General features: G+C 40.7%; 1 protein-coding gene across 1 annotated transcript in view; it reads left to right on the plus strand.

The window, feature by feature from the left end:
• The window catches only part of LOC136144261 (ATP-binding cassette sub-family C member 4-like), a 160,961-nt gene that overhangs the window by 73,634 nt on the left and 64,671 nt on the right, over positions 1-22,656 (plus strand). The window contains 3 exon segments of the mRNA XM_065902010.1: positions 6,603-6,749; positions 10,636-10,715; positions 18,950-19,100. Of these exon segments, the coding sequence (XP_065758082.1) occupies positions 6,603-6,749; positions 10,636-10,715; positions 18,950-19,100 (378 nt within the window).

The raw sequence follows: 22,656 nt of genomic DNA on the forward strand, positions 1-22,656 counted from the left end.
ACAGCTTCCTTATCCATTCATCTGCTGATGGGCATCTAGGTTGCTTCCATGTCCTGGCTATTATAAACAGTGCTGCGATGAACATTGGGGTGCACGTGTCTCTTTCAGATCGGGTTTTTTCAGTGTGTATGCCCAGAAGTGGTATTGCTGGGTCATATGGCAGTTCTATTTCCAGTTTTTTAAGAAATCTCCACACTGTTTTCCATAGTGGCTGTACTAGTTTGCATTCCCACCAACAGTGTAAGAGGGTTCTACTGTTCTCCATAGTGACTGTAGCAATTTACATTCCTACTAACAGTGAAAGAAGGTTCCCTTTTTCCACATCTTCTCTAGCATTTATTGTGTGAGGTAATACCATATCAGAATTTTGATCTGCATTTCTCTAATAATGATAATGAGCATTTTTTCATGTGCCTCTTGGCCATCTGTATATCTTCTTTGGAGAGAGGTCTATATAGACCTTCTGCCCATTTTTTGATTAGGTTTTTCTTTTAAGCTGCATGAGCTGTTTGTATACTGTGGAGACTAATCCCTGGTCAGTTACTTATTTTGTAATTATTTTCTCCCATTCTCAGGACTGTCTTTTCATTTCATTTATGGTACATATATACACTGGGTCAGGGGAGGGGGGGGGGCTTCCTGATAGCTCAAATGGTAAAGAATCTGCCTGCAATGTGGAAGACCTGGGTTCAATCCCTGAGTCAGGAAGAACTCCTAGATAAGGGCGTGGCAACCTACTCCAGTGTTCATGCTTGCAGAATTCCATGGACAGAGGAGCCTGGCAGGCTACAGTCCATGGCGTTGCAAAGAGTTGAACATGACTGAGTGATTAACACACATATACACTGGAGTATTACTTATCCATAGAAAGGAATGAAATTGGGTCATTTGTCGAGACATGGATGGACCTAGAGTTTGTCATACAAAGTAAAGTAAGTCAGAAAGAGAAAAACAGAAAAAAAAATACTTTAATTAATGCATATATATGGAATCTAGCCTCTTTGTGGGTCTCTGCATGGTGAAGGGGCTGACATAACTCAATGAAGCTATGAGCTATGCCATGTAGGGCCACCTAAGACAGACAGGTCATAGTGCAGAGTTATGACAAAATGGGATCCACTGGAGGAGGGAATGGCAAACCCCTCCAATGTACTAACCATGAGAAACCCATGAAATGCATAAAAGGGCAAAAAGATAGGATGTCACAAGATTAGCCCCCAGGTCAGAAGGTGTCCAATATGCTACTGGGGAAGTCCAGATCAGTTCAGTTGCTCATTCATGTCTCTTTGTGACCCCATGAATCTCAGCATGTCAGGCCTCCCTGTCCATCACCAACTCTTGGATGATTGAGTCGGTGATGCCATCCAACCATCTATTCCTCTGTCATCCCCTTCTCCTCCTGCCTTCAATCTTTCCCGGCATCAGGGGCTTTTCCAATGAGTCAGCTCTTTACATCAGGTGGCTAAAGTATTGGCGTTTCAGCTTCAACATCAGTCCTTCTAATGAATATTCAGGACTGATCTCCTTTAGGAGAGACTGGCTGGATCTCCTTGTAGTCAAGGGACTCTCAAAAGTCTTCTCCAAGACCACAGTTCAAAAGCATCAGTTCTTCTGCACTCAGCTTTCTTTATAGTTCAACCCTCATATCCACACATGACCACTGGAAAAAACATATCCTTGACTTGATGAACCTTTGTTGACAAAGTAATATCTTTGCTTTTTAATATGCTGTCTAGGTTGGTCATAATTTTCCTTCCAAGGAGTAAGTGTCTTTTAATTTCATGGCTGCTATTGGAAAGAGCAGAAGACAACTACTAATAGCTCCAGACAGAATGAAGTGGCTGGGTCAAAGTGGAAATGACACTCGGTTGTGGGTGTGTCTTGTGGGGAAAGTAAAATCTGATGCTGTAAAGAACAGTATTGCATAGGAGCCTGAAAAGTTAGGTCTATGAATCCAGGTAAATTGGATGTGGTCAAACAGGAGATGGTAAGAGTAACATCGACATCTTAGAAATCAGTGAACTCAAATGGACAGAAATGGGTGAATTTAATTCAGATGACCATTGTATCCACTACTGTAGGCAAGAATCACTTTGAAAAAACGGAATAGCACTCATAATCAACAAGAGTCCAAAATGCAGTTCGTGGGTGCAACCTTAAAAATGACAGAATGATCTCGATTCATTTCCAAGGCAAACCATTCAACATCTCAGTAATCCAAATCTATGCACCGACCCCTGATGCTGAAGAAGCTGAAGTTGACCATGTCCATGAAGACCTAGAAGACCTCCTAGAACTAAATGCAGAGTTCTAGAGAATAACAAGGAGAGACTGGAAGGCCTTCTTCAATGGACAATACAAAGAAATAGAGGAAAACAACAGAAGGGAAAAGGCTTTTCAAGGAAATTGGAAATATCAAAGGAACGTTTCATCCGAAGATGGGCACAATAAAGGACAGAAATGGTAAAGACCTAATGGAAGCAGAAGAGATCAAAGAAGAGATGGAAAGAATACACAGAAGAACTGTACAATAAAGATCTTAATGACCTGGATAACCACGGTGATGTAGTCTCTTATGCAGAGCCAGACATTCTGGAGTGTGAAGTCAAGTAAGCCTTAGGAAGCACTGCTGCCTATAATGTAGTGGAGGTGATGGAATTCCAGCAGAGCTATTTAAAGTCATAAAATATGATGCTATTAAAGTGACACTCAGTGTGTCAGCAAATTTGGAAAACCCAGCAGTGGCCACAGGACTGGGAAAGCTCAAGCCTCATCCCAGTTCCAAAGAAGGGCAGTACTAAGGAATTTCAATCCACCAGATAATTGCACTCATTTACCATGCTAGTAATGTTATGCTCAAAATCCTTCAAGCTATGTTTCAGTATCGTGTGAACTGAGAACTTCGAGATGTCCAAGCTACATTTAGAAAGGCAGAGGAACCAGAGATCAAATTGCCAACATTTTCCAGATCATAGAGAAAGCACGGGAATTCCAGAAAAACATCTACCTCTGTTTCATTGGCTAAGCTAAAGCCTTTGACTATGTGGATCATAACAAACTGGGGAAAACTCTTAAAGAGATGGAAATACCAGATCATCTTATCTGTCTCCTGAGAAACCTGTATGTGGGTCAAGAAGCAACAGTTAGAACCCCAATTATTTTTTAAAAATAACTAAACATTGAAATATTCTCACAGGTAATGCTTGTACAAGCTTCCTACAAAGAGTAAGATACGTAAAAATCCACTCATTGAAATTTGGTATTTATTTTATTGATCACTTGATAAGAAACTTGAAGCTACCAGTTTTTAACTTCTGAATTGGTGGACAATGAGGGCTTAAAGAAGAAGAAAGGGATTCTGTTACACATTAATATAGGATGGTGGGCTAAGGCAAACTCCTGTTGATGGAATTCAGAAATTTAAGCTGCTTTCAAAAATTAAATAACACTGATGTGGTAACTGAATGGAAAAAAGTACTTGATGGAATATATATTGCCAAAGTTATCCCCACTCTGTATAGCATTGTGAGTTGAAGAGATGTTTGGAGGGCTATTTTAATTTTTATATGCATCAGTTCAGTTCAGTTCAGTTGCTCAGTCATGTCTGACTCTTTGTGACCCCATGAATCGCAGCACGCCAGCCCCCCCATCCATCACCAACTCCCAGAATTTACTCAAACTCATGTCCATCGAGTTGGTGATGCCATCCAGCCATCTCATCCTCTGTTGTCCCCTTCTCCTCCTGCCCCCAGTCCCTCCAAGCATCAGGGTCTTTTCCAATGAGTCAACCCTTTGCATGAGGTGGCCAAAGTACTGGAGTTTCAGCTTCAGCATCAGTCCTTCCATTGAACACCCATGACTGATCTCATTTAGGATGAACTTGTTGGATCTCCTTGCAGTCCAAGTGACTCTCAAGAGTCTTCTCCAACACCACAGTTCAAAAGCATCAATTTTTCGGCGCTCAGCTTTCTTCACAGTCCAACTCTCACATCCATACGTGACCACTGGAAAAACCAAAACCTTGACCAGATGGACCTTTGTTGGCCAAGTAATGTCTCTGATTTTTAATATGCTATATAGTTTGGTCATAACTTTCCTTCCAAGGAGTAAGTGTCTTTTAATTTCATGGCTGCAGTCACCATCTGCAGTGATTTTGGGGCACAAAAAATGAAGTCTGACACCAGTTCCACTGTCTCCCCATCTATTTCCCATGAGGTGATGGGACCAGATGCCATGATCTTCGTTTTCTGAATGTTAAGCTTTAAGCCAACTTTTTCACTCTCCTCTTTCACTTTCATCAAGAGGCTTTTTAGTTCCTCTTCACTCTCTGCCATAAAGGTGGTGTCATCTGCAAATCTGAGGTTATTGATATTTCTCCCAGCAATCATGATTCCAACTTGTGCTTCTTCCAGCCCAGGGTTTCTCATGATGTACTCTGCATATAAGTTAAAAAAGCAGAGTGACAATATACAGCCTTGACGTACTCCTTTTGCTATTTGGAACCAGTGTGTCGTTCCATGTCCAGTTCTAACTGTTGCTTCCTGACCTGCATACAGGTTTCTCAAGAGGCAGGTCAGGTGGTCTGGTATTCCCATCTCTTTCAGAATTTTCCACAGTTTATTGTGATCCACACAGTCGAAGGTTTTGGCATAGTCAATAAAGCAGAAATAGATGTTTTTCTAGAACTCTCTTGCTTTTTCGATGATCCAGCGGATATTGGCAATTTGATCTCTGGTTCCTCTGCCTTTTCTAAAACCAGCTTGAACATCTGGAAGTTCATGGTTCATGTATTGCTGAAGCCTGCATTGGAAAATTTTGAGCATTACTTTACTAGCGTGTGAGATGAGTGCAATTGTACGGTAGTTTGAGCATTCTTTGGGATTGCCTTTCTTAGGGATTGGAATGAAAACTAACCTTTACCAGTCCTGCGGCCACTGCTGAGTTTTCCAAATTTGCTGGCATATTGAGTGCAGCACTTTCACAGCATCATGTTTCAGGATTTGAAATAGCTCAACTGGAATTCCATCACATCCACTAGCTTTGTTCGTAGTGATGCTTTCTAAGGCCCACTTGACTTCACATTCCAGGATGTCTGGCTCTAGGTGAGTTATCACACCATTGTGATTATCTGGATCATGAAGATCTTTTTTGTACAGTTCTTCTGTGTATTCTTGCCACCTCTTCTTAATATCTTCTGCTTCTGTTAGGTCCATACCGTTTCAGTCCTTTATCGAACCCATCTTTGCCTGAAATGTTCCCTTGATATCTCTGATTTTCTTGATGAGATCTCTAGTCTTTCCCATTCTGTTGTTTTCCTCTATTTCTTTGCATTGATATGTGAGGAAGGTTTTCTTATCTCTCCTGGCTACTCTTTGGAACTGTACATTCAAATGGGTATATCTTTCCTTTTCTCCTTTGCTTTTTGCTTCTCTTCTTCTCATAGCTATTTGTAATGCCTCCTCAGACAACCATTTTGTCTTTTTGCATTTCTTTTCTATGGGGATGGTCTTGATCCCTGTCTCCTGTGCTCTTTTATGTCATTAATATGGCATAAATTTAAATGATTATATTTATTTACAAATGTTTTGGGGTTCTATAAAATAGTGAGAGGTTAGTTTAGATTATCTTGTTTAGATTATCTCATGTCAACATATAATATGTAGTTTCTCCAGTTCAATTATTTAAGAGATTGTCCACTTGCAACTTAACATGGTCTCTTCATACTCCTTGTAGCTACTTGGGCATAGAAGTAGCTAGTTTATTTGTATTATTTTAAATTTTTATTAATTTTTATTACAGTTGCTTTCCAATGTTGTTTTAGTTTTTGTTGTACAGCCAAGTGAACCATTGAACATATATCCTATCTTTGGATTTCCTTTTCATTTAGGTCACCACAGAGTATTAAATAGAGTGAGTTCTTAAAAAGCTACTTTACATGGAAGTAAATTTCCTTGTAAATTACAAGGAAATGGTAGATCATGTCTCCTTTTTCCTATTAATTCTTGTGCTGGTAGCAAAGCATTGGAGAAGGGAATGGCAACCCACACATTCCGCTATTCTTGCCTGGAAAATTCCATGGACAGAGGAGCCTGGGGTCTACAGTCCATGGGGTTGCAAAGAGTATGACACAGCTGAGCAACTAACACTTTCACTTTCACCAAAGCATACTTTACTTTTAGATTATGGGACATGTTGTAAATAATGAGATTTGAAATGTGGCGAAAAAAATATCAGCTACTTGTATAATTATCTTTCTTATAAGTTTTATTAGAACTTGTAATTGAATTTGGCCTAGAATGAAACTGTAGTTTACACAATTTTTCCTCCATGTTGTTTCTATTTAGTGAGAGGAAAACAGTGATTTTTACACTTTTCTTTATAAATGTATTTTTTGAAAGCATTAAACTCTTAGAAAATCTACTTTATATATATATATACATATATATATATGTTTTTTATTCTGTATTCTGTGTATGTAAACCTCTATACAAATTTTATTTATAGAATAAAATACACAGTATCTTTTTAAACTGCCTGCCATGCTTTAGCATGGTTGAGGATAAGACAGAGATCTTCTGCTGATTGATGCTTCTTTATTTCAGGGTTAACTGTGTCTACTGTCCTTTTTGGCATCACACGGTCTCTGTTGATACTCTACATCCTTGTTAATTCTTCACAAACTTTGCACAACAAAATGTTGGAGGCCATTTTAAGAGCTCCGGTATTGTTCTTCAATATAAATCCAATAGGTAAGTCAGACACCAAATTTTTCAGTGAATATGTCTTGTTAACACATTAAGTGCCTGGTTACATTTTCATATTTGAAAATGGAAGATACACTTGGAAGAAAACCACTGTGTCTGTTTATTCATTTTCTACACAAACTTCACTGATAATTTTTCCTGCCAGAGCAAATCTGAAAATAGGAACATATAATCTTTTATTCCAATTTATGCATGTCTGTAAAAATACATGAATGTTTACTTTGCAGGATGATTTAGGAGTCCATTTGTTATGTGGAATATTAAACACCTAACAGATGATGCAAATGTCTTGAAATGTTTTTGACCAGCTGTTGAAACGTTGGGTGTGTTATGTAGAGTTAAGCTAATGAGAAAGAACCTTTTCCCAGGAACATCTCTACAGAAGACAGGCTGTGTGTTTCTTTCTTTCATTGTCCATCCTTTTCTGAGACCACAGAGCTCTGACACATGCCCGTATTTTGAGTTTTACCTAAATGGTAATGTAAGATTAATTAAAATACAAGATCAGTGAAATGCAAACATCCTCTTTAATAAAATCAACCTTCTAGTTTTACAATGGACTTTTGGTTACATTTAAGAGGTCTTGTGGCTTATAGCAGGTGGATCTTCAGTGTTAAATAAAAGTGTCCCTGAAGGGTTCCTAGTGGTTGCTTCTCTCCACCCTGAGGCCTTCACCTGTCTTGCTTTGGAAGGTAGTCTCCTGATCTGGGTTCCTATGAAGAGTAAGTTCATCATTGTACATGCCCACTCTGTCCAGTTGGTTAGACTTGTGCTGAGGCCCAGGGTGGCTTTGTTTTTGCAGGTGATTATTGACAGGACCTGTTGAGACAGGGGTGTGACTGGAGGGAGGACGGGAGTAGCCTTGGCCTGGCTATCAACTAGCTGTGTGATCAAGGTCAAAGTAGGTAGATACTACGGGAAGCAAATCTTCAGGCAAGATGTTGTCATGGTTATAAGTACTGACCCTGGATCCAACTTCCTGGGTTCAGTCCTGGTGCTAGTTACTAATAGTAATAGCCAGTTATAGTTATGTTAATACTTATATGCTAGTTATTTAATTTCTCTGTGTTTCAATTTTCTTACCTGTAAAATGAGGATACTGTTCACACACTTACCAATATCTCACTATTGTGGCCATTAAGCATGCTAATAGTTCACAGCACTTAGCACAGGGTCAGTGCCTAATGAACCTCAGTGAGGATGCCGACATCGGGTCTGGGAACTTCCTCTCCTGTGAAATGGGAATAACCACTGCCCTTCCTGTTTCACAAGACTTGTGAGGATTAAATAAGACTGTTTAGGGCAGCATCTTGTGCAGACTTATTCAAGACATGTTCTTTAGTCCAGGCACTGTGAGGAGCACAGGATAGTAAATGGCAGAGGCCCACACAGTCTCTTCTCATTACAAAGATGAAATGAGAAAGTAATTGGAAAGGTTTTTGCTATTGCATCTGTGAAGTCTCTATACATTGCCTGTTAATGTGAAAACTACAGTCATAAATTTGGGAGCATCAAGTGGGACTGAATTTCTGTTATCACAGCCTCTGAGTGGTTGTGACCACTGTTAACCAGGCTCTTGATGGCCTGTTGGCTTCTCCAGATGCTGATTTATTATTCAAGGATTTGGGACCAAGTTTGAATCTTTAAGGTCACTAATCCTAGAGCAGCAGGCATACACAGTGTGTATCTTATCTCCCCCTCCTGTGTCTATTATCAGAACTTCATTCCTTCAAGAAAATAGAAGCCCAAATAAGTACTGCAAAGATAGGTCCAAAGGTTTAGGGGCATCAGTTATTTACTCTTTTGGTGGTATATTGAATTGAACTCTTTTCTGTGTTTACTTTCAAAAGTAGAATTTTAAATAGATAATTTATGGTGGTCTTGGTTTCTGGTATGTGATGGCATGAAGAGAAAACCACATACAGTGGTATTACTTGTTACCAAGTTCAAGCTCGCTCTGCCTGCCTCACAATGCTGATATGTCTTACAGACAATGTGCTAAGGCAAAGAATAATGACTTTATTAGGAAACCTGGCCGACTGAGAAGATGGCAGACTAAAATCTCAAAATAGCCATCTTATTGGGATCTAGATGCCTGGTTCTTTTACAGAATATAGGGGAGAGTGGGCAAGGAAGTGAAGTCAAAAGGCCATTTATCTTAAACAATAAGAGGATAGTTTTTCTGCAGCCATTCACAGGTGGTGAGGGTCAGATTGTCTCCATGTAAGATGATAAAAGCCACTTTAGTCTAACATTCAGGCAGAAGGGCAGGGTTCCCTGACAAAAACAGTGAATAGCAATGGTCAAAGAAACAGATCCAGCATGGAGTCAATATTGGCTCATCCCTGTTACAGTTCCTTTGATGTGTGCCTCCCCTGTCTGGGGTCAGTGTCCTGTTCTTTCTCATCCTGAGTTTCCTTCGGGTGCAGCACCCTCACAGAGGTGGCTGCAGAGTCCTGATGGCTGCAGCATCCTTTGTTTACTGAAGCGACAGGTGACATTTTTAGTTTATGCCAGATATTTACCAGAAATTCTCATATTCTATCCTGCAGCCTTAAGGATATACTATTATTGTGGATTCTGAGAAGGGAAGTAAAATCAATGATAAGTGATTCTTGGTCATTTAGCAATATTTCAGTTTTCCTGCCTACATCCCTTTGGTCTTCTTAGATGCTTATTCATAAGTCTGTGCTTGTCACACCTAGTGCACCTCTGAAAATAAGGGCTTATTACCCCAGTAGTAAACTTACAGCTTGGAAATGGCCACAAGCCATAATTTCCCAAAATGTGAGCTTCTGTGAGCCATTTAGAGGGAAAAAAACAATTGCAGAGAGGTTATAGTTATGTTTATTTAAAAAGTATCACTTGGCAAAATTAATCTTGATAATTAAAGCAAAATTGGTGTAACAATTAGGATAAACTTAGGTATTTTGCAACTATTTATTTACCAATTTAGCACTTGGAATGAACCTTAGATGGGATGGATCTAAAGGGAGGGAACTTTCTCAAATCCACCAACCCTTCCTGTTACTGCCACAAGATTCCCCCGTTCTTTTAGAAATAAGGACTCAAATTTCAATTCCCCACCCACTGCCATTTGGTGGTATTTTTGTTTCTCTTTAGGTATCATCCTATTTTGTCTTTCTTTTTACCACTGACATTAGCTTATTTCATATGAATTTGTAATATATTAAATTTGTTGTGTTACCACTAAGTCTGACTCTTTTGTAGTCCCATGGACTCTAGCCTGCCAGGCTCTTCTGTCCATGGGATTTCCCAGGTAAGAATACTGGCTGCTGCTGCTGCTAAGTCGCTTCAGTCATGTCCTACCCTGTGCGACCCCATAGATAGCAGCCCACCAGGCTCCTCCATCCCTGGGATTCTCCTAGCAAGAACACTGGAGCGGGTTGCCATTTCCAACTCTAGGGGATCTTCCTGACCCAGGAATTGAACTCCTGTCTCCTATGTCTCCTGCATTGGCAGGTGGATTCTTTAGCATGAGCCCCTAGGGAAGCCCAATATATTAAATATTTAATACATGTACTTAAAAAAAAAATTTATTTATTTATTTATTTTTAGTTGCATGGGTCTTTGTTGCTGCACATTGTGGTCGCTTTTTCTGTTGCAGAGCTCAGGCTCTAGGCACATGGACTTCAGTAGTTGTGGTGCACAGGCTTAATTGCTTTCTGGCATGTGGAATCTTCTTGCACCAGAGATCAAACCATGTCCCCCGCACTGGGGACACTGTATCACCAGGAAAGTCCCTAAATACATATACTTCAAAAATATTGTTTTGATTTGTTCATGTATTATTTCTCTTAAAGCTCCTATCTGAGGAAATGAGTAATTTTTTGTATTCCTATTCTTGCAGGAAGAATTTTAAATCGTTTCTTCAAAGACATTGGGCATATGGATGACTTGCTGCCCCTGATATTTCAAGATTTCATACAGGTAGTGTAGCAGTCCTGCCAGAGTTCTCACAGGGAAGAGCAGAGTGCCTGTTTCTCAAGGATTTTTCACAGGGGATTGGAGGTGGGCCTTTCAGCCTGCTGATGTCGCCTGTTATCTTCAGTAAGAGGCTGTGTTTCTGAGAGACAGGTATGGCTGTGATTGGGAGGTTGAGTTAACATGAGTGACACCTGGGGCAGGAGTGGCTACATGGTCATGTCAAGGTTGGTCTGAAGCAGTGACATGCTGGGTAAGTGGTTCTCTCTCTGCCTTCCAGGTGTCTGGTATGGATTCCCTTTACTGTGAGCACGTTTCACAACAGAGAAACAATCACCTCTCATGGAAAGATAACCTAGATTAACTAAATTATGCATTGTATTGGGTTTCCCAAGTGGCTCAGTGGTAAAGAATTTACCTGCCAATGCAAGAGATGCAAGAGATGTGGGTTCGATTCCTGGGTTGGGAAGATGCCCTGAAGAATGGAATGGCAACCCACTTCAGTATTCTTGCCTAGAAAATTCCACAGACAAAGGAGCCTGGTGGGCTATAGTCCATGGGGCTGCAAAGAGTCGGACACAGCTAAGCACGAGCATGATATATTGTATTCCCACAGGGGACAATTATTTGCTGCACCTTTTTATTTGGATAAAGCCAGGTGTGGTTATTTACAAAGAAAAGATTGGTTAAAAATAAGGTTAAAATAATACTTTAACAAGGACAGTGTTGTTTACTTGCTAAATTGTGTCCAACTCTTTTGTAACACCATGGACTGCAGCCCACCAGGCTTCTCCATCCATAGTATTTCTCAGGCAAGGCTACCAGAGTGGGTTGCCATTTCATTGTCCAGGGAATATTCCTAACCCAGAGATCAGACTTGTGTCTCCTGCAGTGTAGGCAGATTCTTACCACTGAGGCACCTGGGAAGTCCAACAAGTTTAATAGAGAGCAGCTTTGAAGATATGAATGCTTTTACGCCAGTAATTCAATTATGGGATCAAACTCATCTCAGAAAATGTCTTTTGCTTTTTGTAGACAGTTTTTCTTTTCACAAGCTGATTGCTCTGTCTTAAGGTGTCTTATTGCCAAATTCAGACTTAAATCGAAGAAAGTAGGGAAAACCACTGGACCATTCAGTTACGACCTAAATCAAATCCCTTATGATTATACAGTGAAAGTGAGAGATAGGTTTAAGAGACTAGATATGCTGGACAGAGTGCTTGATGAACTATGGATGGAGGTTTGTGATATTGTATAAGAGACAGGGATCAAGACCATCCCAAGGACAAAGAAATGCAAAAAGTAAAATGACTGTCAGAGGAGGCCTTACAAATAGCTGTGAAAAGAAGAGAAGTGTAAAGCAAAGGAGAAAAGGAAAGATTAACCCATTTGAATGCAGAGTTCCAAAGAATAGCAAGGAGAGATAAGAAAGCCTCCTCAGCAATCAGTGCAAAGAAATAGAAGAAAACAATAGAATGGGAAAGACTAGAGATCTCTTCGAGAAAATTAGAGATACCTAGGGGATATTTCATGCAAAAATGGGCTCAATAAAGGACAGAAATGTTATGGACCTAACAGAATCAGAAGATATTAAGAAGAGGTGGCAAGAATACACATAAGTGTACAAAAAAGATCTTCAGGACCAGATAATCATGATAGTGTGATCACCCACCTAGAGCCAGACATCCTGGAATTTGATGTCAAGTGGGCCTTAGGAAGCATCACTAAAACAAAGCTAGTGGAGGTTATGGAATTCCAGTTGAGCTACTTCAGATCCTAAAAGATGATGCTGTGAAAGTGCTGCACTCAGTATGCCAGCAAATTTGGAAAACTCAGCAGTGGCCACAGAACTGAAAAAGGTCAGTTTTCATTCCAATCTCATAGAAAGGCAATACCAAAGAATGCTCAAACTACTGCACAATTGCACTCATCTCACACGCTAGTGAAGTAATGCTCAAAATTTCCCAAGCCACGTTTCTTCTCCTGCTTTCAATCCTTCCACCATCAGGCTCTTTTCCAGTGAGTCAGTTCTTCACATCAGGTGGCCAAAGTATTGGAGTTTCAGCTTCAGCATGAGCCCTTCCAATGAACACCCAGGAGTGATCTCCTTTAGGATGGACTGGTTGGATCTCCTTGCAGTCTGAAGGACTGTTAAGAGTCTTTTCCAACACCACAGTTCAAAAGCATCAATTCTTATGTATCCTCATGAAAATATATGGTAAATATTTCCATTTTTAATGGTCAGTTTAATGTCAGCTTGACCAGACTACATTTCTCAGTTATTCAGTCAAAAAGTGATCTGTATGTTTCTCTGTAGGTATTTTGTAGATGTGATTGAAGTCCATATTCAGTTAATTTTAAGTAGGGACAATGCCTCCCTGAAGTAAAAGAAATTCTGCTTGTGGAGAACAGCATCAACTCCTGCCCAAGGGTTCTAGCCTGTCCTTTGTAACAGGCGAACCTGAGGATTTTGTACTTGCCCAGTCAAGTTAGATTGTGGAGTATTATCTTTTTTATATTGCTATATTCAGTTCATTGGTATGTTGTTTAATATTCCGAGACAGTTTGGTTTGTAATTTTTCTTTCTTTTAATGTCTTTATCTGTTTTTTTTTATATCATGATAATGCTGGACTCATGTACTCTGGAAAAGTTTGGTAAAACTTTTCTGTACAATGTTTTTGTAAAGCCCTCTGGACTTACAGCCTTTTCTTTGAGAAATCTAAAATTTATGTATTCAGGGAAGCCCATGTAGTCAGGGAATTCCCTGGTAGTCCATGGGTCACGACTTTATGCTTTTACTGTTGTGAGCCTGGGTTCGATTGCTGGTAGGAAAACTAAGATCCCACAAGCTGCATAGTAAGGCCAAAACAATAAAATAAAGTAAAATGAAATAAAGGATTCAGATTCTTAAATCAATATGCAGTTATTCAGATTTTCTATGTCATTATGTTAGTTTTGTATGTCGTTTTTTAAGACATTTGTCCTTTACATTAAAATTTAAAAATTTATCTGCACAATGTTTATTATATTCTCTTTGTAATGCTTATGGTATCTTTTGTATTAAAATGAAAGCTAAAGTATTAGTTCCTCAGTCATGTCCCACTCTTTGTAATCCCATGGACTGTAGCCTGTCAGGCTCCTCTGTCCATGGGATTTTTCAGGCAAAAATACTGGTGTAGGTTGCCATTTCCTTTTCCAGATCTTCCCAACCCAGGGCTCAAACCTGGATCTCCCCTATTGCAAGCAGATTCTTTACCATCTGAGCCACCAGGGAAGCCCAGTCTTTTGTGTTATCCTCTTTTAATTCATGTGAATTGTAACTTTTCTCTCTTTCTTTTTTTCTTTTGCATTTTTGGTGATTTTAAAGAGCCAGGCTTTGTGTTTGTTGATTTTTCTGTTTAAAAGTTAGTTTTCTTTTTCATTCAGGTCTTTTGTCATTTAGTTTCTCAATTGTGTCTGACTTTTTGCGGCCTCTTGGACTGCAGCACGCCAGGCTTGCCTGTCCTTCACTATCTCCCAGAGTTTGTTCAAACTCAGGTCCATTGAGTTGATGATGCCATCCAACCATCTCATCCTCAGTTGCTCCCTTCTCCTCCTGCCCTCAGTCTTTCCCAGCATCAGGGTCTTTTCCAGTGAGTCAGCCCTTCACATCAGATGGCCAAAGTATTGGAGCTTCAGCATCCAATCTTTCCAGTGAATAATCAGCATTGATTTCCTTTGGGATTGACTGGTTTGATCTCCTTGCTGTCCCAGGGACTCTCAAGAGGCTTTTTTTTTTTTTTTTTTTTTTCTCTTATTTTCATTCTTCTACATACTTTATGTTCTATCTTTTTCTTTTATTTATAAGATAGATTTCAAAACCCTTGACTTTTAGCTTTTTTTAAAGACTTTTTTTCTTTTTTAAAAGGTATTTTAATTTTATTGGAATATGGTTGATTTACAATGTTGTGTTTGTTTCAGATGTACAGCAAAGTGATTCAGTTATACATGTACAAAATTCATTCTTTTTTAGATTCTTTTTTCCTATTGGTTATCACAAAATGTTGAGTAGATTTCCCTGTAATATACTTATATAGTGCTCTTCTTTTGAAGGTGTACCTTGTTAAATTAACAAATAAGTGGGCTCCAGACTTAAATTTTGTAATAACGTTGAACACTGACAAAAGTGGAAGGGAAGCTATTGACCAATGAGATACACTAACCATGAAGGAAGAGATACATCATGTTTCCCTAAAGCTTCTTGTTGTGCTGGTTAGCAAACTGTGAACCAAACCCCACTATTCACTCTTTAGTGGAGTTAGCTGTGACTTTCAGTTGGGAGCGAATTGAAGGATACTCAGGTCCCAGAGCTAACTGGTTGTGAAAAGATCCAAGGCAGCCAAATGAGGGATGAAAAATGTGATTAATATATCCCAAGCAAAGGGCAGGTTTAGAAATTTTAGTCTTAGGCTTTGTACGTGTGTGTGTATGCATGTTAGTCACTCAGTTGTGTCTTATTCTTTGCAATCTGATGGACTATAGACTGCCAGCCTCCTCTGTCCATGGAATTCTCCAGGCAAGAATAATGGAGTGTGGTGCCATTCCCTTTTATGGGGGATCTTCCCAAGCCAGGGATTGAACTGGGGTCTTCCTGCAATGCAGACAGATTCTTTACCATCTGAGTCACCGGGGAAGTCCAGGGTTTGTATAGCTAAGACTCATCATATAGCTAAAACTCACCAATGTTTTATAATGTCCTGATTTAACATAATTAAATGAGTTGGGTTATATCAAAGGAAACAGAGGTGATGAAGGAGGGATATGAGAACCAGAGCTGATCTCTAAACTTCCTGAGACGTGCAAGCTATTGTAACTGCTTACATGAAGACTCAGCACTGACCCTTGGTTAGTGTTAAGCTTGTGTGCTTAGTTGCTCAGTCATGTCCAACTCTACAACCTCATGGATTGTATACTGCCAGGTTTCTCTGTCCCTGGGGATTCTGAAGGCAAGAATACTGGAGAGGGTTGCCATGTCCTCCTCCAGGGGATCTTCTCAACCCAGAGATCAAAGGCAGGTTTCCCACATTGCAGGCAGATTCTTTACCATCTGAGCCACCAGGGAAGCCCATCTCAGCACAATATTGGGTTAATGGAGTTTCTCCTCCAGGTATAGATTGTCATCCTCTGCCAACTGAAGAACTTTTCTAAATTGTGAAAAATCACCATTTTCTTTCAAGTGAAAGAGTTCATCTAAGAATTTTTTTTTTTATTGTGCATGTGGATTCATAGACTTTGGATAGAATTTCCCAAATGGTGTGGTCCAAATGGGAAATATATAAAAATAATGATTATCCTTATCTGGGGAGTATCAAGACTTGGGTCACTTGCTTCTGAGTCAATATGTTTCTTTCTTTATATCCATCCTTGTCTCTGTTCCATAATGTGCCAGAGGTGCAGATGTGGTCCATCAAATGGGCCTGGAATCCAACCAGTGGGGGGAATTGTGTGTGTAGCTTGAATTGGGCTTTTTTTAATTCCTGGGGATGTAAGAGAAAGAAATGAGGTTTGCTTTAAGGAAGGGATTTATTGTGTATTTATTGTACACTAGGATCTTTTGTTTCCTTCTTCAGATGTTGGCTTTTTGCTTAGATACTATTTTCATCTTCTACAAACTTCTATAAAGTGTTCGAGATGGCTGACAATAAATGATTCACAAATGTATATACATATAAAAGTAAAAGTGCTCAGTCATGTTCAACTCTTTGGGACCCCATGGACTGTAGCCTGCCAGGCTCCTCTGTCCATGGAATTTTCCAGGCAGGAATACTGGAGTTGGTTGCCAGTCCCTTCTCCAGGGGATCTTCCAAACCCCAGGGATCAAACCTGGGTCTCCTGCATTACAGGCAGATTCTTAGCCATCTGAGCCACTTGGGAAATCAATATGCTGTGTGTGTGTGTGTGTGTGTGTGTGTGTGTTTGTGTGTGTGTGTGTGTGTGTATAATAAAGCTGTTAGAGCCATTCTCTTTAAATTGCTTTAGATTTAGGGCCATGAAATCTGAACCTAACTCTGGAGCTTCAGAGAGCATTAGTAATAAGTCTTCAGTGGGTACCTAAGGAAAAAGCATTGGCACCGCTTCCATGGAGCCCTTCATTTTGATCTTAGCTCTGCTTCTCAGGTTACCTTCCAGGCTGAGTTAGACATAAAAGGTCCTCACCTGGAGTGGTTTAGTCGCTTAGTCTTTTGTGACTCTTTTTGACTCCATGGACTCTAGCCTGGCCAGGTTCCTCTCTCTCATGGGATGTTCCAAGCAAGAATACTGGAGTGGGTTGTCATTTCCTTCTCCAGGGGAACTTCCTAACCCAGGAATCAAATCTTGGTCTCCTGCATAGCAGTCAGATTCTTTAATGACTGATCCATTAGGGAAGCCACCTGGGGAGAGCCAGATTATTGAAATGGATGAATGTTGTTCATCAAATGATGCAAATCTGCTAAAAACCAGTAATTTGAATTTTTTTTATAATTGACATTTTAGTAGTTTTGGTTTTTTTTTTTTTTTTGACAAACAAAAATGGAAAGCCAAGTGGCCTAAAGGCTAGACATAGAAGAAGCTGGAAGGACCCCTCCCCATGAACATGAAGGTTGTAGCCTGGTAGGATGCACAGTCAAGCCAGTGGCTGTGAGAAATTGTTTTCTGTAGATCTAATAGGAGTGAGGTCAGACAGCCCTGTTTTTTTTCCACTTATGATTAGAATTTATTCCTTCAGAACTCCATCCTCTTCACTCTGAGTTTTCTTTTGATAGCACCACAGAGATGGGGAGAAATAGGAAAAGCACATGGATCTCCATCCAGATCATGCAATTTGGTTTCCAAAGGCTCCTGGCCACAGTTCTGGCTGTTTGTTCCTCCTGTCTGCAGCTGTGTCTCTGGGATTCTCAGGGTACAAACTGCTCCTCTCTTTCTCCAGGATAAGCAATACCTTCATGGGAAACTTTAGGACAACCACTTACCCTCCCAACCTCTTGTTTCTTATCTTAAAGAAAAGCCAGTGTTAACTCAGACAAGCATCTCAACCTTCTCATCCCAGCTCCTTTTTGGTCAAAATTTCCATCAACTATGATTACTGCCTGCAAGTTATTCATGCCATTATTTCTATTTGTTAAACAAGCTTATAAAATCAGTCATGAGTGTTAGAATTGTCTAAAAATATTCAGATATTCTTCTCTGTGTTTCCCCAGCACTCTGTGCAGATCACCATGGATTTGTATCCACGTGAGATCATAACCTTCAGAGGCCTTGGCCCAGACTGGGTGAATCTGCAAGTCTCTACCACCTCACCCCACTTTCATAGCAGGCAGACACTAAATGTTGATTGTATTCTTATTGCCTGATACTGTCCTCCAGGGTATCATGCTTTTCCTGATAAAGATGGATGCTTAAATCAGCGTCAACCAGTGATTTCATTTTCTATTCTACCTGCTGTCTTTTTTAGACCAAGATCATTTCCCAAGAGAATTTCATCTCAGGGGATAATGTGACGATTAAGACAATGTTCCTGGAACTCAGCACAGAGCCTTACACACAGTGCACACATTGTAAATGGAATCTGGTGTTGTTATAATAGTTAACCTTTGGAATGGACATTTTAAATACTTAGTATAATGATAGAAAGTTGGCTGTAAGTTGGGGGCAAGCTTAAATACATCATTAAGGCTCATGACATGGGCTTCCCATCTCTGTGACTCAGGCTTTGCAGTCTCCTTCAAGTTGCTTTTCCTCTCCCTGTGCCTCACTGTCTCCATTTGTAAAATTAGATAATACTGTTACTAGATATGTTACACTGAATTTGTAATTAACCACTTCTTTATCCCTACATGGATAGCTGAGGTGTCTGGATTCCTCCTCTGTGATGCCTGCTCACTCATCTCTCTAGTAACACCTGCTGACTCCTGAAAGTTTGAGATGCAGCTCCTCCTCTCTGAGCCTCAAATAGTCTCATTTGTTAAAAAATAGTAATGCCTGCCTCAAAGGGCTACTGAGTGTGTCACAAGAGCTGATACCTAGAAGGTTCTTATCATAGGGTTGGGTGCATTCAATAAACATCATAAGGACCACCTATAGTTTTATTTCTTTGGAAGGGAAAGCATTCCCTGCTGTTTCAACAAGTTTCAAGGAAAGGAGCTTAATCTGAAAAAATCAATAACATTTATCTGTGATAAGTATCCTTGACACAAAGGCATCTGTATTTTCTCTATTTCAGACATTTCTACTTGTGATTGGTGTGGTGGTCGTGATGGTGGCTGCAATTCCTTGGACTGCTATACCTGTGATTCCCCTTGGCATCATTTTCTTTGTTCTTCGGTGGTATTTCTTAGAGACGTCACGAGATGTAAAACGCTTGGAATGTACAAGTGAGTACTGAGGCTTTCAGTTTGGGAGGGCAGTGCAGGCTGTCTTCCATTCATACTGCAATTAACCAGACCCCTGAAATTCTGCAGACTGTTCTGTGGAATTTCTCACTGTTAACACTAGGTGATTGAAAGTTATGGCCTCTGAGAGTAGGTTTGGCCCTTAAGGAGCTGGCGGTGTGTCAGCTGCACTTTGCATCTTAGCCCAAGGAGGACGGATGTGAGCACCCTGAGGACAGGGACCATTTCTGTCTTGTTCATGACATACTTCCTAATGCTAAGTATCCACTCTATTAATATTTTTCTTGAAAGTATTTCATCATGTTGGAACTATCATAGAAGGAAAATCAAGAATTTTTCTTCAAAAGAAACCTGAGTGCCAAAGAATTGATGCTTTTGAAGTGTGGTGTTGGAGAAGACTCTTGAGAGTCCCTTGGACTGCAAGGAGATCCAACCAGTCCATCCTAAATGAGATCAGTCCTTAATTTTCATTGAAAGGAATGATATTGAAGCTGAAACTTCAATACTTTGGCCACCTGATGTGAAAAACTTACTCATTTGAAAAGCCCCTGATGCTGGGAAAGATTGAGGGCAGTAGGAGAAGGGGACAACAGAGGATGAGATGGTTGGATGGCATCACTGACTCAATGGATATGAGTTTGAGTAGACTCCGGGAGTTGGTGATGGACAGGGAGACCTGGCGTGCTGCGGTCCATGGGGTCGCAAAGAGTCGGACGCAACTGAGCGAGTGAACTGAACTGAACTGAAAGTTACCAGTAATGACAAGGAAAGGAAAAATTAGGAAAAGGAATGGAGGCCTCAGGAAATATATGTCAGAAGTGATATATTCGAAAAAAAAATTCTTCCACATGTTCTAGTAAGTTGCAGTTGTTAAAAGTATTGAAAAGATGTGTGTTAGTCGCTTAGTCATGTCCAACTCTCTGTGACTGCATGGACGGTAGCCCACTAGTCTCTTCTGTCCATGGAATTCCCCAGGCAAGAATATTGGAGTGGGTAGCCGTTCTCTTCTCCAGAGGATCTTCCTGACCTAGGGATTGAACTCAGGTCTCCTGCATTGCTGGTGGTTTCTTTAATGTCTAAACCACCAGGGAAGCCCTGTTGAAAAAGATAAGCCCTGTTATTTTCAGATTGGCTCTTTGTCATTGTCAGTATTTGGGGTGACACCACACTGTGTACCCCTTTTTCAAAGCTATCCATATAAATGATGCTGAAAATAATCCCCTAGGAGAACACAGGAGGGGGCTCAGTTCAGTATGCATTTAGTTAATTACTCCGTTCAGCTTCCTAATTTTAGAATAATGGGGAACAGAGGCGTCCCTGGAGTCCTGTGGTTAAGACTTTGTGCTTCCACTGTGGGGGCCACCACTTCAGTCCCTGGTTGGGAAACCAGATCCTGTAAGGTGCAGCAAAAAAACAGAATGATGGGGACACACTTTATGATTAATTATTCTATTCAATAGGTAATCACAGATGATGAAATAATCAATTTTTTTCCTCTTACTAATACACACATTTCATCAATATTGAAGCAAAAATAAGGAAAATAGATTGTTATTTATATTTTAAAAGTTATAAAACCAATGGCCAAAATGTAAGGAGAGAATATGTTTGCATCAGAGACCTCAACCATGAATAATTATTGCAAATTAACACCAAGTTAACCTTCTAGAAACCAAACCAAGAACAGACACATATTGAGTCTCATGCTTCTCTGTATCTACTAAGCAGACAAAAATCTCAGTTCATCCAGTCAGAGGAGTTTTCTTTTTATTGTGGCATTTGTATGTTTTGTTTTTAATAATAAACACTTAAGGTACTTACCTTTATTTCAAAAAGGATAGTGATTATCAGTTTCATAAAGTCTGTAGAAGACATTTTCACTCATCAAGAGAAGCAGCTAACCTCCTGTGAGGTTGAGTTTGGGGAGGTGTTTGGATGGATGAGGAGCAATAGAGTCCAGGTGTGTGTGACGTTCTACCTGTATTACTCAGTAGGATGGTAGGACATGGGGAGGCAGAAGAGGAAGTGATGAGCTTCATCCAGTCTTCTGAGTAGACAAGGCTTCAGACGTTTTATGATCTGAAGTCACTCATGAAGTGAGTCATTCAACAGTGTTGTTGCAAAGCAGGTCTCTGGTACCTTGAGAGTGGGGTTGTTCCAAAAGAATATTTGACAGAATTTTTTGCCTGGGGCAAGGGTCATTTCCCATTCATATGGAAATGGAAAGAAGGGCTTCTCCTGAGGCATTTGTCAAGAAGCAGTACAGGATTTTCTCAATATTTGATCTGGAGACTCTGAGAACTTTGGCACTATCACTGTGGAATATTTGGACTTTTTGTACCCAGTAGGCTGCAACAAGTTAGACAATACATTTAATCCAGGTACCCCATCTCGCACACCTCAGATAACCACATGTAGTGGCCAGTTGACTAGAAAGTTTCTGTTCTCTATCTAGGTGGTGGAGGGGGGGGGGGGTGTTCAGTCCCTCAGTTGTGTCCGACTCTTTGACCCCTTGAACTGCATGCAGCACACCAGGCTTCCCTGTCCTTCACCATCTCCAAGACTTTGCTCAAACTCATGTCCATTGAGTTGGTGATGCCATCCAACCATCTCATCCTCGGGCCTCGTGGATGGTCACCTGGCCCCCAGCCCAGGCTGTCCTCCCCCAGCCCAGGACTTCCCACCCACTCCGAGCCCCACTGTCTCACAGGAGGTAGCCTGCTCCTTCCTTCCTTATAGAACTGGGAACACTAAACCCAAGAGGAGGTTCTGTGTCTTCACCTGTTTGTACCTCAAGCCCTCCAAACGTGCAGTGCCCGGGTGCGTGTCTGTACTGACTGAACTGTACCAGACAGGCATTCAGATCCTGGACTAAGGAGTGAGAACCTGAAAACAGTGTGGAGTTTCCCCCTTGATTCTTTCCCCATCATTTTATAAAGTCTCTGTAGCCTTCTGTAAGACGCATTACTGACTTCCCGTAAACAACCTCGTTGTACTAACAGGTCTTCTCTAGGAGATGCACAGGTAACAAAGTGATGTCAGTATTTTTTGCTCATACAGCACAAGTTATCACTCATCCCAACAGAGGTCATAGGCTCACTGTCTGCTCCTGACAACAGCAAGTTACAACCTCATTCACAGTGGGGAATGAGAACCGTAAGGGGTCCTCCCTGCCTGGCAGCCTGCAGCCCCCCTGTTCCCTGATGGACAAGAGCCTGACCCTGGTGCTCATGGTCAGTGTGCTCTTAGAGAAGATGACAGGAAATTAAAGGCCAGTGATGTGACACCAGACCCCAAACCCACATGAAGTCACTCAAAAGAGAATGGACACAGAGGCCACTGTCAGATTCTAAAAAGGTGGTGTGAGTGTCACTTGCCACAGTGACCTCCGAACAGTAGGACAGGTATCTAGCAGGCAGTTATAAAATTATCCATCAGGTTCCTGGAGCAGAAGTCAAGACTATTCAAAGACTCCTCGTCTGCCTGGTCCTGTGGGCACAAGGGCGGTGCAGTACCAGCTGCTCCGTGACCCGCACAG

Source organism: Muntiacus reevesi, chromosome 11 (genome assembly GCF_963930625.1).
Source record: "Muntiacus reevesi chromosome 11, mMunRee1.1, whole genome shotgun sequence".
Classification (NCBI taxonomy): Eukaryota; Metazoa; Chordata; class Mammalia; order Artiodactyla; family Cervidae; genus Muntiacus; species Muntiacus reevesi.